At 34.3% G+C, this 15,995-nt stretch overlaps 1 protein-coding gene across 2 annotated transcripts in view; it reads right to left on the bottom strand.

Annotated features, from left to right (window-relative positions):
* LOC150100304 (F-box/WD repeat-containing protein 8-like) overlaps positions 1-15,995 on the bottom strand; it is a 223,815-nt gene that overhangs the window by 92,146 nt on the left and 115,674 nt on the right. For both annotated transcript variants that reach the window (XR_016549296.1, XM_090403239.1), the window contains exon 8: positions 10,788-10,912. Coding sequence is in view for 1 of the 2 variants with exons in the window: in XM_090403239.1 (XP_090259365.1) it covers positions 10,788-10,912 (125 nt within the window). In the remaining variant the exon portion in view is untranslated. The remainder of the gene's footprint in view (positions 1-10,787; positions 10,913-15,995) is intronic.

The raw sequence follows: 15,995 nt of genomic DNA, 5'->3' as shown, positions 1-15,995 counted from the left end.
TGCTAATGCCATTATTTACTTCAGATTAGTAAAGAAAAAATATTTCAATTATTTTTTGGATATTGAATGTCTTATGTTATATTCCAACATTTAAATGTTTATAAAATCAAATGAACAAAAACAGTAAGCAATTTGCAATTTTTCTGTCAATTTTTGGAGAGAGTCATTCTCGTTACTATTTACCGAATCTGGCTGTTGGAGTTTTGAAAACAGACACATTTTGAGGAAAACTGATAGTTTAACAGTGGCTACCTGCACAATTCAGAAGGCCTGGTCAGAGGGTTGAATTTAAGATAACTGAAGGAGAGCTCATAGTAACCAATCTATAAAAATGAAAATAAAACTTAATGTGAGAAGAACAGAGGAATTTCTCTAATGAGTGTTTCTGGCAAGACTTAAGCAAGTCATCATCATCAATTCTTTCCATGCCTACTGGCACATAAAGCTGCACTTAAGCAAATATACTTGAGAAAAAGCTAAGAAAAATTGTGGAAAGGAAACTTGGAAAAGAAAATGCCAGGTTCAGGCCAAACAGAGGTTGTTGAGATTATTTGCAGTTTAAGACAAATAGGTGAGAAATCATGGGAACATAAAAGGGATCTGTATTTCAGTATTCTAGATCTGAAAAAGGCAATCTATAAAAATGAAAATAAAACTTAATGTGAAAAGAACATTATGAATGATACATTATATCAAGAATGCATAGTCTATTAGAATTCTAAATCAGCAGTTTGAACTGAAAGAAGTACAGGAAGATGGTTTGATGTTAAATCAGGTGTGAGACAAAGGTACAAGTTATCTCTAATGTTATTCATTGTCTATGTAGATCACATTATGAGGGACTGTGGCATTAAATCTAATATCAAAATTGGAGATGTTTTATCTCAGCAATTTACTTTATGCATGTTATTTCTCCTAAATAAATCCAGTAGAAGTCAGTCTGTATGATTCCCTAACTAAGCATAATATGCAGTGAAAATGAGCAGTAAACAAAGACTATGAAAATAAACAGGATTATTGAAAACATCAACTACATCCAGAATAGAGAACCTATAGAACAAGTAAAAGACTTCAGCTATTTAGGCACAATTTTTAGTGAAGATGCAAATTAAATATACAAACAGACAATAGAATAAGCAAAATTAGTATTGTCAGGAGCAAGCTGAATAAACTTATGTTTATGTATATAAAAACATAAGGTGCTGTTCAAACTGATTTTAATTTAGGAATCTGAGAGGTGAGTTAGAAAAAAAGCAGTTGATCAGCGACTAGAGATCACAGAAAAATTTGGGCACAAAGTCAAGCAGATGTAATGAATGCCAAAATCATATTAAACATGAAGATATTAAAAAGGAACGTGGCTTTAGCAGTATTTAGGAATCTGTGAGCAGAGCTAATCTCAGTTGTTATGGTCATTTAAACTGAATCAGAGAAAAAAGTTTAGCAAAAGAGATTTTGATGCTGGGATGGCTAGAAAAGACCAAGATCAAAGCAGATTGATAAAGTAAGAAATGTATTAGTTCTGGCTGTTGGAGTTCTGAAAACAGAAATCAAGAGGTTAGTAATAATGTAAACTTTTTTGTGTAGTACTGTCATGGTATTCTATACATCACTTGAGGTATATATATATATTGTTAATTTGATGATGATTTAATTGAGTTATCAATCAAGAGTGATAGAACAATGTCCTAAAAAATGAAACAGAAGCAAACATTAAGTTAAATGATCACATTCCCAAACAGGTAGGAAATTTTAGGTAGACTGTTTCCTAAATCTAGATGTAATGGGCAGGTGAAGTGCAATATACAGCATCTTCCAGTCATTTGTCAAGCCAGCATTCTTCACTAAACAGGCTGTGAACTCAGTGAGTATTCCCTGTAAAAGGATATCTTCCTCATTTGGAGGCAATGCTAAGTACACCCACTAGGTGATAGCTGACTCTCATCACCTAAGTGAAATACTACTACTATTCTATTTATTGTTGACTTGAAGTGGCCAGTATCATGTAAACACTGTCTAGAGCAGAAGGTGCCGACTTCTATACCCCCCCCCCTTCCAACCTCTCTCTCTCTCTCTCTCTCTCTCTCTCTCTTATTTTCATGAGGTTTAAATGATTTTATCCTTTAAGGGTATCACCAATATACTCAGAGACCTGCAAACACCTTCCATTTTGAGGTACAACCATAAAAGATTCTGCAGCCTAGCCACTAGATAATACAAGAATCAAACTTGATAATAACATACCAGAAAGAATCAGTCAGCCAGCACATAATCCTATTACAACATACTCCACCAGATCAGGCTTCAGAAAGAGCAGATGGTTAGATAATTATCGTGGAAGACATCATCTGACCACTGGAAAGGAAGAGATTAAATCATGGACAACATCCAACTTGGTACCCTTGTAATGCCAGAGGACTAGAGAATGGATGCATAAATGACATTTTGTAGAAGGGAAACTTTCACAAGATTATTGTATAAGTTACTGAGAGAAGAGTATATCTGTATATCTGTGAGAAAATCAGTTAAGAAAAGATCAATGTTTCGGAGAATTAGGAGGGTTATCTCGTACTGGCTGAAGATTTGTGTTATATTGCTATTACAGCATATAATTTTGCATCTCATTTAGTTTAGTCAGTGCATCTGGAAAAAGGAAACTGAGAGTTGTGAACTTTGAAGTCACTTAGGAAAATAGCATATCAAAAGAGGTCAGAGTAATTTTCATAATTTGAAAAGTGGTAAAGATAGCAGATGAATACAACCTGAAGCCCGAGTACATCAGAAACAGAGGATTCTAGATTTGACATTCTCTAGAATAGAACATCGTATTGCACAAAGGCAGAAGTGCTTGTTATCATACAGAGCATAGTTTGGACAACAGTGATCATCAAAGTAGATATTTGAAGTTAGTCAGAAATTAGGTCACATGTGGATAATGTTTATCATTTATATTTGTGTTTATGTCACAAATACTGGTGAAAATAATCTGGAAATGAGTTTTTTGAAAAGAGAGGGGGAATTTGGGAAGACTTTTTTTCTTTTCTTTTCTTAATAATATTTTTGGTTTTAATTTTTGAATTTTTTTTTTTATTTTCCATTTTAATGCAGTGACACTATGATTGTCTATTTTTTGTTCATGGCTTATTTGGTGAATAGTTGATGAAAGTAGAGACATGCAGATAGAATGGACAGACTCTTGGTCATACTGCCCAGAGAACACCCAGTCTCCTTGCTATGGCCTCGATGGCTTTCCCCAAATATTACTTTTCAGACTCCCATCCAGATATGATCTGGAAGCATATGTGGATTATAAGCAGCAGGACTGTAGATAAAGCTGGTCAGGAAGCCTCCCTATGCATTACGATTGGGTTCAATTACTAAGTACCTCCACAGCACAAGTAGAAGAACAGCAGGATGCTGTTCCCCTTGACTGATTTAATTCTTGTTGTCATGAGAGGAATCTTTATACAGACTTTTTTCAACTGAAGGTGAGTTAGTTGAATTCATATGGAAATAGCAAGGTTTTTCTTCCTGGAAATTCGGGATTTTCATTTCACATATACAGACAAATTGGTCACATGAGAAAACACATACAATTTACAGACAAAAACAATTTTGGCAATGATGAGCAATATATTGTATTGTGTGCTGATGGTAATAGCGTAGCTGGAGGATTATGCAGGGAAGGTGGTGAGTTGTATAGTGGAGTAGTGTACCTTTCTAGAGTCACTGGAATCCTTGGAGAGGTCAAATATCTGGCAGCTGCCCTGCAGAAATGGTTTACTATTGGACAAATGGAAGTTTTGGGTCTTCATTCTTGATGGATAAAAAATTAATCTGGAGGAAAATTGTTGATCAGAAGTTAGTAATAGTGTAACTTTTTCATGTAGTACTATCATAATTATCCAGTACCCCCCCCCTCCCACCCCATGGGTACATATTAGAAATTTGATGATGATAAAATCAAGTCAGTTGATAATTATGTTGAAAAATCTTGAAAGAACTTGAAGATCAAGTTCTCTTTTTTTTCTTCTTTTTTTTTTTAATTAACAGTTAACACAATAAACAAAAATAAATTAAAAGTAGGATAACTAGTCCTCACATAAACAATAGCTGCAGAAAAATTTTCTGCTCGGTTACAAAGTAAATTACACTAGAAAAAAAAATTATATTTTTGTTTTAATCTTTTACTCAAGTGTAAACAAACAATGTTTGCTAGCAAAGTACCTTCGTGATTAGACTACATATAAATTTACTTTATAATCAAGTGGAAAAACTTTCTACAACTATCTCTGATCCAATAATATAATAACGCTATTGTATTATTATAAAAAATTCTGAAAGTTTATTTTTCACTTGGTTAGACTATAATAAATTTAGTTTGATCCTTTATCCAAGTGTGAGCAAACAAAGTTTGCGCCTGAAAATATCTTCAGGACTGAGATAAAGTAGTACAACACCAGGCAACTCGTAGCAAAGGTGGCCAAGCTACCATCACTCCTATCTCAGTATCTCCCATATGATGCAAAACACATCTCCTTGCAAATATGTATAATGTTATGCATTAAGGGAAGGGCCACTACCCATACCGGTTTCGACTTTTAATGAGGTCTCGTCAGTGGGAGCAGCCAGGCCCTGAAGTGGAGATACTAGGCAGAAGCACTGGAGAGGTCATCTTTACCTATTATATTATTATTATTTATTTAATTGATACATACAAGATCCCAATTGGGATATATATATCCCAATGTAACTGTCAACTGACTGTTTTAATATTAGTTAACTGTTTTCTTAGTTACTGTTTACAGTCTGACAGTGCTAGTGTTACACTAGCAAAATATCAGCTGTTAACAACTGATTAATTTTTTTAATAAAATTAAGCAGCAACTTTTTTTTTATATCACTCCATACATGAGAGGCTACAACCTATAGCAAATAAGTACCATGTGTGAGCTACACCAGATAAACCTATTTTTATCCTCATCTGTTCATTTCCCTAACCTTTCTCAGGATTCCCATATCTGTGATCTCCAGTCTTTGATCAAGTGTTTTATTTCTAACTGAGCTCTCAGAACCATAAATTATAACTGATTTGAACTGTCTCTCTTATTCCATATAAATTTATCCAGCTGACTTCTTGCCATATCAGTTTAGTACAGCAGTAATTCAATTTAGAAAATCTTGCAGACTTCTATTTGGTATGTTTAAAAGTATAACATCATCTGCATAAAGTAGAAGTGAGTTGGATATCTCCATTTCTGATATCATGCCTAATGCCACTTTGCTTCATAATGTGATCCATATAGATGATAAATGACAGCAGAGACAATGTGCACATCTCACACCTAACTTATCAAACCATCTTCCTATGCTACCCTATTCAATTCTAACCGCTTACTTACAATGCAAATACACCATCTATTGCTTAAAATAATATTCAGTTCACATAATTGTAGTGTTCTGAATAGAGTTTCTTTTCACACTTTGTCATAAGTTTTCCACATCTATAACACTTAAATACTCAACTTTAAAAATACATATAAAAACATATAAAATCTTATATGAAAACCTCTATTTAACCTGAATCTTGCATGCTCTTTGCCAAGTTTTCCAAAAATTTTTCTTAGCCTCTCTCTCTCATTTTATTTCTCTTTTTCAGAACTATGAGAGCTCTAATCCAATCAGTTGGTATTTGATCCTGTGACTTGATCTTCTGCATTAGGCAGTGCAACATTATATAAAACTTTTAAATCTTACTTGACAAGAAATGTCATTCTTGTTTAATCCTTTATCTAAATGTAAGCTAAAAAAAAAAAAGCTTACATATGAAATATCTTCACAACTAGGCTATTTGTATATACAAGATGTTGACTTCACACATCTCCGTGTGGTGGCTGGGGAATAAGAATAGCTCCACTATAGCCCATGTATGTTGTACAAGGCAACTAAAATGGTTACCCAGTGCCTAGGGAGTATAGATTGGTCACCATGTTTCTGGGAGTCATAAATACAGAGGCTTGGTCCTCCAGGTTGGGGGGTGGGACTGACGACCCTACCCTGGAAAAAAAACAACTTGTTACAAAATCTAAAGAATTAACTGTTGGATGGACCAAATGGTGACAAAATGGCAAATCTCTTAAGCATTTGAAAATTGGATTATGGAAAGTACTTTTTCTTTACTGATCTGGAGCTTTAAAAATGCTGCTGGAGCAATTGGATAAATACAAGATACTTACGGCTATGCAAGAAATGAGACTTGACAGGAGAGGGGATTGTAGAAAAGAAAAATCATATTAAAATCATTGGATAGGTGTCTTGCATCTATTAAAAGATGATCAATTTGGTTAAAGGTGTCTCCATCAGGAGACTTCCAGGTCATTTTATGAATACCCAGGTTTTCTAATTTAATCTTCCCGCCTTGCCTCAAACAACCCCCCCCACCACACACACACAATCCCTACCTCCCCTTTATCGGCCTAACAGCAGAAGTATGGAGAACGAAGACATCCTAACATCCAAACAAGGTATGTGTAAAATTTCTTCCTCTATTAGTCTACATATATTTACCTCTAAAATACACTTATAATGCCTAAAAAATTCTTGAGTAAAAAGCCAATGTATTTAAAATAAGGGACACTCTTAAACGGAAACAGGCTAAAATAGCCATATAAATAATAGTTTTTTAAGAGAAGTAACATGGAAATTTTCTCAGAAATAATACCAAAATGTGACGAAAACTCAATCAATGTCCACCGACCCTACCTAATTTCCGAGTGTTAGAAGCTCCACAATATAAAAATTAGGTCACAACTCCAACCAATAAACGGAACCAAAAGTCCTTCTAAGGCAGATACACCAAGCCGACATGACATAGCCCTACACTTTTCCCGAAATGTTCCGATGACGATACACGATCAAAACGGCTCACATCCCGTTATCGCTCTCCCCAGACCCTGTTTCCCATAAATCTCTTCCTTTTCCCAAAGAAGTGCCCTTAAATATAATAATATATATTATTTTTAAAAAAACCTAATTTAATCTTCCCACCTTGCTTTAAATAACCCTTCTCCACGTTTCCTACCCCCCCCCCCATTTATCGGCCTAACAGCAGAAGTATGGAGAACGAAGACATCCTAACATCCAAACAAGGTATGTGCAAAATTTCTTCCTCTATTAGTCTGCATATATTTTACCTCTAAAATACACTTATAATGCCCTAAAAAATTCTTGAGTAAAAAGCCAATGTATTTAAAATAAGGAATACTCCTAAACGGAAACAGGCTAAAATAGTCATATAAATAATAAAAATGATATTATTTTTTATAACTGCCAAAAGAAAGATCACATGTTTGGAACAGGTTTCATTGTAAACAAGAGGATAAAACATCTTATCATGGACTTCAAAGCAAACTCACCTCGTATGTGTAGGTTATGAATTAAAGGGCAGCTTTTAACTACAGTTTTATCTGTGTACATGCTCCAACTGAAGAAAAGAATGATGCTGAAAAAGAGTTGTTTATGATGAATTAGATAAGATCTATGGGGAATATCCAAAGAGGGATGTTAAAATTATATAGGTGATTTAAATGCCAAGATAGGCAAAGAAGATACACAGAGGCCAACTATTGGGAAATATAGTTTACATAATGAGACTAATGATAATAGGACTAGATTGATCAACTTTGCTACTTTAAGAAATATAGTTATTGGTAATACAATGTTTAATCATACAGATATTCATAAAATGACCTGGAAGTCTTCTGATGGAGACATCTTTAACCAAATTGATCACCTTTTAATAGAAGCAAGATGCCTATCCGATTTGATGGATATTAGAACCTACAGAAGAGCAAATATTGTTATATCAAAGATTAGAAGCAGAATCTCTAACACAAGGAAGATATATTGGTTGCATGCTAGAAAGTTTAATAAGGAAAGATTTAAGGAATTAGAAGTTAAAGCCAAATATAGTGAGAGAATCAGTGAAAACCTGTCTGGTCTAACCATTGTTGAGAGTGTTAACGAAGTGTGAGATGTTCTTAGGGATGTCAGAGTGACAACAGCAGACATAGTATTAGGAAAGGTCAGTAGAGTTAAGTATAACCATTGGTTTGATGCAGAATGTGAACATGTGACTGTATTAAAATATGAGGCATATAAACAAATGCAGCAAAGGAACCACACTCGTAAAGCTGGAGGAATATCGGTTAGCTAGAAAAGAAGAAAAAAGAAATACTATGAGGATGAACTTAAAGAATTGGAACATCTCAAAAGTTAAATAGTAGTTGGAAAGATTTCCAGCCTAGAACAATGTTATGTAGGGATAAGGAGGGTATAATTCTGAGTGGGAATGAAAAGATAATAGGAAGATGGGCAGAGCATTTTGATGAATTATTGAATTCAAATATATCTGGTCAATTAGATGATATGGAAAGAGAGCGAAGATCTAGAAGATGTTGAACCAGTACCAACAGATGCAGAAGTGGAGCCAGCTATTAAAAAACTTAAGAACAATAAGGCCCCAGGAATGGATAGGATACAAACAGAATTAATTAAAAGTGCAAGTACAGAATGCTTCAAGCAGCTGTGTCACCTTATCAACAAAATCTGGATTAATGAACAATTCCAGACAAATGGAATCTGAGCATCATATGCTCCGTCCATAAAAAAAGGTGATGTAATGATATGTTCTAACTATAGAGGAATTAATTTCTATGTACAACTAATAAAATTTTCTCTAACATTCTATTTAAGAGACTTTATCCCTGTATAGAGAATGTTATTGGTGATTATCAGTATAGATTCCATCAAGGAAGATCTACAAATGATCAGATTTTTAATATACGCCAATTACTTGAAAAATGTAATGAATTTGGAACTGAAACACACCACCTTTTCATAGATTTTAAAGCCACATGTGATAGCAAAGATAGATCTAACTTATTTATTGCAATGGAGGAACTAAAATTCCACGAAAACTTATTGCTTTAGTTAAAGCTACAATGAGAATTACTTGTTGCCAGATCAAAATTCAGAACATGTTGTCTGATCCAATATATATAAAAAATGGTGTTCGACAAGGGAATATCGTAACTTGCTTACTGTTTAATATAGCACTTGAAAAGGTTTTCAGAAATGCTGGCAATAATACAAGGAGAACTATTTTCTATAAGTCAGTACAAATTATGGCATATGCAGATGATATCGATATTATAGGAAGGAAACAAAAAGCAATGGAAGAAACTTTCATCAGTTTAGAAAAGGCAGCAAAGAAGATGAATTTCCAGATTAACCAAGAAAAAATAAAGTATATGCCAGTAATTAGAAAGATTTGCGATAACAATCCTTCTCAAATTGAAATTGGTTCCTATAAATTTGAAATTGTGCATAGTTTTTTTATACTTGGGGTCAAAAGTTAATTTAAAAATGATATCAGTACTGAGATTCAGAGATGTATTCTTTCTGCAAATAGATGCTTTTGTGGACTTAGGAAACACCTAAAGTCATATCTTATCTCAAGAAAAACAAAGATAATGATTTACAAAATACTCGTAAGACCACTGGACTAATAAGAATGGAAATCTTTCCAGATGACAGTATTTATTTAGTGAGGGGGAGGTCTTATTTCAGTAAATCAGTTACATTTTATAACAGAGTGATGACTGCATTGGCTATTGAGAAGATGCTTATTGTAAGTGAATTTTCTACATTTTGTAAAAACATAGTAGCATTTGATAGAATACTCCATGAAAAACTATAGTTGAAATGGGGGGGGCAACATGGGGGGCAACATAGTCCATAACAGCTGGGATACAGAATTGGTTGGAAGTAGCAGGGATGCAATGCATTAAAGAAGTGATAAGTGCTGTATCATAGGTTGTTGTTTAATTTATCTAGTGTTAACACAGTTCAAGGTTTGTGAGGAGATATATTCAATTGTTTGATGTTTGCAATGATAAACTGTAGAGATCTTTGTTACGATACTGCCACAACAGGAACAGGATGATACTTCAGAATGATAAATGGAAATGCCAATCCTAAGATACAAACTCTGAAATGGAATAATATGGATTGCAGTAAGTGGAACCTCACTCTAAGAGGTTAAAGAGGTAAGAGTTTCAGATGTTATAGTGGATACAGAATTACAGCCAGGAAAATACATTGAAAAAGTTGTAAAATTTACTTGGAAAACTGCTGTCAGATGCAAAAAACATCAAGTAGTGATAAGCAGGTGATGCTGCCAGATAAGACTGCCAGAGAATGCACTGATAAGACCACAATGGATTTCTGTGCACCAGTCTGGTCACCTGGATATTTGAGTGATAGGAAAACATTGGTGAGCGTCTAGAGACTCATGATTAAGATGGTCTCAGGACTGTGGAATGCTGAGTATGAGGAGAGACTCAGAGAATATGCTCTGTGGAATTTGGACAGGAGGACAAGAGGTAATATGACTGAGACATATCCCACTGATTCTCACTAGAGCAAACTCATTGGGACTACTGGAATAGTTTGCTGTAGCTTCGGCAAAGTTCATACCTATAAGGGCTTTGATTGAATTTTTCAGCATTTTACTAAAGTGAGTGAAACTGTTATACAGTTTGACATTTACTATAGTGAGAATCAATCAAATAGATGTAAGGTAAATACTGCAGAGAAAATGGATGGTGTTTACAGTATACCAACTGTTTTCTCTTTTCCATTGAATATTCTGAAACTCTTTCTCTCTATCCCCAATTCTTAATAACTAATTCTGACGCATAAATAATAAAATTCATTAAAATTACCTTTTATCACGGCATCCAGTAGCAATTATATGTGGGCAATTATGCAAATCAAGACAAGAAATAGCTCCAGTATGGCTTGTCAATGTACCCAGAAATCTGCCTCCATCAGTGGTATACAATGGTACCTAAATCACAGAAAAAAAATTTCGTTTTTAATATATAATACTACTCCTAAAGGCAATCTGTAGTAAAAAGTTTTTTAAATGTTAATTATTATTATTACATTGGCATTTCCATGAAGTTTGATGATTCTTTTTGAAGGTTCAAACTAACCACTTATTTATTTCGTGTGCAAACTACAGAAAATGTAAGAGCATACATATAAATGATTAAAAGCATACATTTAAAAAAATAGACATTAAAAGAATAGGGATTAAAAGCATACATTAAAAGACAAAAATGCCACTTGCATAAAATATTACGCAAAAACATAAAATGTCAGATTTCACTCATCCAGTGATTAATATACTTTAAAGCTGTTTCATTACACTACACTAAATCTTCTCAGGTACATATAATATTAATGTTTATTAAGTAGCATTGCAGAAGATGATCCATGGTTTGTGTTTCAAAAGATGAGCAGCTGTCACTGTCTGTGTAGCCCCATCTGGCCATATTTGATTTGATCTCCCCATTCCAGAACAAAGTCTATTCAATGTATTCCATCTTTGCCAGTTTAGATATAAGCTGGAAGGAAGAGATTCATTTAAGTTCAGAGCCACTGGAGACTGTTCTTGCCACACTGTTGACCTTGCAGCTTTTATGGAATCAACCAATGGATCCACTGAGTGAATAAAACTTTTCCTTAATCTTAGCCTCATATGTACTGCAGCATATCCATACAAAGGAATGCTGTTCATCATTTAGTTGTTGTTTCTGCTCATATTCACTCTGTGTTGTCCTTCTGATGTGAGGAGGTCCAATACCAGACAGTGAGTATAGATGGTCAATTTTTGTAAGTTTAAGGCAGCCAGTAATGTGCCAACATGTTTCATTAAGAACCTTGTCAATAATTTTGACATGTGATGATCTTTCCCAAACAGGGCTAGCATACTCGGCTGTTGAAAAGCAAAGTGCCAGTGCAGAGGTGCGCAGTACTTGTGGACTTGCATCCCACCAAGATGATGTTAATCGGCACAGAATATTATTACTTGAGTTTTAGCTATCATCTTCTCTATGTGTCGCTTATAATTTAAGGATCTATCTAGTGTAACGCCTAGGTAAGTTGGATTTGGATAATTGACCAATTTCACACCATTCCATTCTATATTCAACTCTCTCCTTGTCTCCTCACTATTGAGATGGAAAGAAACATTTGAGTTTTATTGGGATTTGGTTTCAGCTGATTTTCCTTACAGTAAACTGTAAGGTTTATTATAGTCTAACCAAGTGAAAAATAAACTTTCAACATCTTTCTCTAAATCCAGAGTAATTTAATAAAAAGGTGGCACACCTTTTGGCAAATCCTATAGGTAAAGATGACCTCGTTATTGCTTCTGCCTGGTATCTCCACTTCTGGGCCTGGCTCCCACTGAAAAGACCTCAATAAAGGTCAAAACTAGTCTAGGTAGTGGCCCTTCCCTTAATGCATAACATTATACATATCTGCAAGGAGATGTGTTTTGCATTATGGGAGATATTGAGATAAGAGTGATGTTAGCTTGGTCCACCTTTGCTACGAGTTGCCAGGTGTTGTACTGCCTTGCCCCAGTCCTGAAGATATTTTCAGGCACAAACTTTGTTTGCTCACACTTTAATAAAGGATTAAACTAAATTTATTATAGTCTAACCAAGTGAAAAATAAACTTTAAACTGTAAGGGTTTTTAGTTCTTGTGTAAGCTGCTTTTCAATGTTATCAAAGGATTTTGCTTGATAAGCTATTGCCCAGTTATCTGCATATAAGAAGGTTCCTGACCGTGGGTTTATAGGCTGGTCGTTAGTAATTAAATTGAAGAGGAGGGGGAGACAGCACACTTCCCTGAGGTAGACCATTTTTCTGGATATGCCATCTGCTCTTTTTTCCTTGAATATTAAAAAAGAATCAAAGTAATCATTATTCAATGGCTATCATACCGCTCCTTAACTTTCTTTACCAACAAAATACACAAAATGGTTTCTGGTAACCTATTTCACTCAATAACCACTTTCCAAACAAGAAATCTAGTCATCATTTTTTCTTGCTAACCAAGTCCCTATATAACTTCAAGAAGTGATCTTTTGTTCTCTTCTATCCAATCATGTATTGAAAAATTTCTTTAGTATCTGCTCTGTACACCAAACCTCTTTAGTAACTTATGTGTTTTATGATAGAAAGGAGATAGATAAGAAACAAAACTGCTTCTATCATATTTGTCACCTCTTTTCTACTTATCAACTAAACTTTGTAACATACAGAACCTCCATTTTATTATCACAGGGATCACAGTAAAGACTACTCACCAACTGCAGTTCATTCAATCCCATCTTAACACACTGCTTGTAGTTTTTTTTCATCCTTATTTTCATAACTTTATACTTGCCATTCTGAACTGGCAACCACTGTCCTTAGCTCAAATTGGCAGCCTATTCAGATCATCCTGCAAGATTTCTATACCACTTTTATTAACTTGTCCTCCCAGTTTAGTATTACCAGAAAACAACTGGATATTCCTCTCCATGAATCATTATCCCAATATCATTAATGTGAATGGAACAGCAATGACTTAACATATAGATAAGGTTAGGTATTGGTCATAAGGTCAGTTGTTCATCTGCAATTTTGCGTTAATTCATTCTTGACATCTCTGAAGATCCTTCTCAACATCTCTAAATCTTCAGAGCTGAAGCAGATAAGAAATCCGAAAAAGTTAAAAGCTAGTACCATAAGAAATATGAAATTCTCCAACAGTGCACAACAGGTTGACTGCAATGTCTGAACTTATGATAAGTCTAATCTTAAGAGAAACTGTCAACAAAATCCTCAGTCCAGGTCATAACCTTTGATGCCACACCTAGGCAAGTACAGAAACTGGAAACAATGGCATATGTTGAACATGTGACATATAATCTGAATATGTATCCCAGATCATATCCCATATATATATATGGGATACCTCCTATAAGAGTCAATAACATTCATTTGGTCAAAGCATTCTGACCAAATCCAATCCCTCATTCCAAATATTCTGCATAAAGAAATAACACCATACCTCAGAGAAATCTCCTTAGAAAAAGCTGCACAATAATAAGAAGACTATTAAAATGAAATCATATATAATACTTTCATTATAATGCTGTTGTTATAATGAATCAAAACAAAACAAAAACTGCATGTAACAAAAAATGCAGAACCTTTTACAGGATCATTCTACATATAAAATTACAGATGAAGTACCCACTAATGTACAAAGGAATAAAGTTTTTAAATTAATGGGAAAAAAAGCTACACATCTTGGCATAAAATATTTGTTAACAAGCTCAAAACCATTTCATGTAAAACCATCTGGAATACATGAAGCACCAAAAATTCACAAATCTGACATTCCTCTATGGCCAACTGATGATAACAACAGTTAGCAAAATCACCCCCCCCATAAAAAAAAAGTAGCTCTCCAACTTTTATAAAAAAAATTCTTTTCACTTTAAAACAATATTAAAAACCATATCTTAAAAAGTTCAGTCATCACAATTAACGTTGATATTATTTCACTGTTTTCTAATGTACCACTAACTGAGACCCTTGATTTGTTTCAAGTCTCGGTCAACTTGAATTATTCAATTTAACTGAATTATTAGATTCTAGATTTACTCGAATTATTCAAATGTAAAGTAAATGCTGGTTATTTCACATGGAAAGGGAAAATATACAAATAAGTAGATAAGACAGTAATTGGTTTCTCTCTTTAGACAATTTCTTCATAGAACATTTAGAGAACAAAACATTGAACATAGCTACACTCAAACCCACAGTCTGATTATACAGATGATGAATTTGATGGTGCATTTAAACAGCCAATATCCAAAATTTCACTTCCCAATAGAAAGAGAATCAAATAATAATCTGCAATTCCTGGAATCACTGTTCTCATGCCTTTCAAATAGTTTGTAATCTTTTCTGTTTATAGACAGCTAACACACATCAAAGTAAATTTATATAAACAATTACACCATCACTAACACACACACAGCCAGGCTATTTGTCTCAATGATGCTGCTCTTGCCAGTGAACATGTCTACTTTTGATACATATTTTTAGCTAGTGGCTAAAGCCCATCCCAAAAAACAGATAAAATACTAAATTTCCCACTGTCCTCTCTACTCTAATACACAAGACCACAGTAAAACTGTTATCATCCCATATAAGGCATAATGGAAAAGAAAGCCAGAGTGCTTAATAAATGTAAGCTCCATAATACATTCAAACCTATGAACGCCATCCATTATCACATTCAAGAGTGTTTGAAGTGACTTCTACTTGTGAACTAGCTTACTGACAGGCAGGAAGATCTCTTAACATGTGTCTTGGAGAACATAAGAAACACATTTGCTGCCATTATTATGACAAGTTTAAACTCGTAGACTATGCATTTGGCATCCTTTCATATAGGATTAAACGTAAGAAAAACTGCCACACAGAAGTCAGAGGTCACAGCGACCATTTTTGAAATCAGCAGCGGCTATGAAACATTCTCAAACTGAAGGGTATGGCTGTAATAATTTATCAAAAATCTATACAACTGTCATTTTAAGAACAACTTAATGCATGTAAACCTCTCTTTATCTGACAACACATGGCACCAAAAGAACTCAACCAAAGAACTCAAATTATGATTTGAGTTCTTTGTGTTGTCCATTACAATTTTAAAACTGTTCACATTAATAACTGACTATTAGTGTTTACACAGAGTGAAAAACTATTTGTGTCCTAAAGATGTTGGGTAATATGAGGGTTGCCTGAAAAGTTTTGTAAATTTCCAATAGATGGTGACATAATTCATTCATTCATACCAGTGTTGGCACATATCATCGTTTTCATGACCTTTGGCAAAATTTTAGCCATGTGCTAAATGGACAAATGGTCATAAGTCCATCGAAGATGAAGCACACTCTGGATGCCCAACTAAGGTCACTATGAAGGAAATGATTGACAAAATCCATGGTATCGTTATGGAAGACCGCCGAGTGAAAGTGCGTGAGATTGCGGAGATTGTAGACATCTCAACTGAATG

Source organism: Typopeltis vanoorti, chromosome 13 (genome assembly GCF_054136105.1).
Source record: "Typopeltis vanoorti isolate ZY-2024b chromosome 13, IOZ_Tvanoo_1.0, whole genome shotgun sequence".
Taxonomy (NCBI): Eukaryota; Metazoa; Arthropoda; class Arachnida; order Uropygi; family Thelyphonidae; genus Typopeltis; species Typopeltis vanoorti.
The sequence above is the reverse complement of the archived record's forward strand: the minus strand, read 5'-3'. Positions and strand labels throughout refer to the sequence as shown.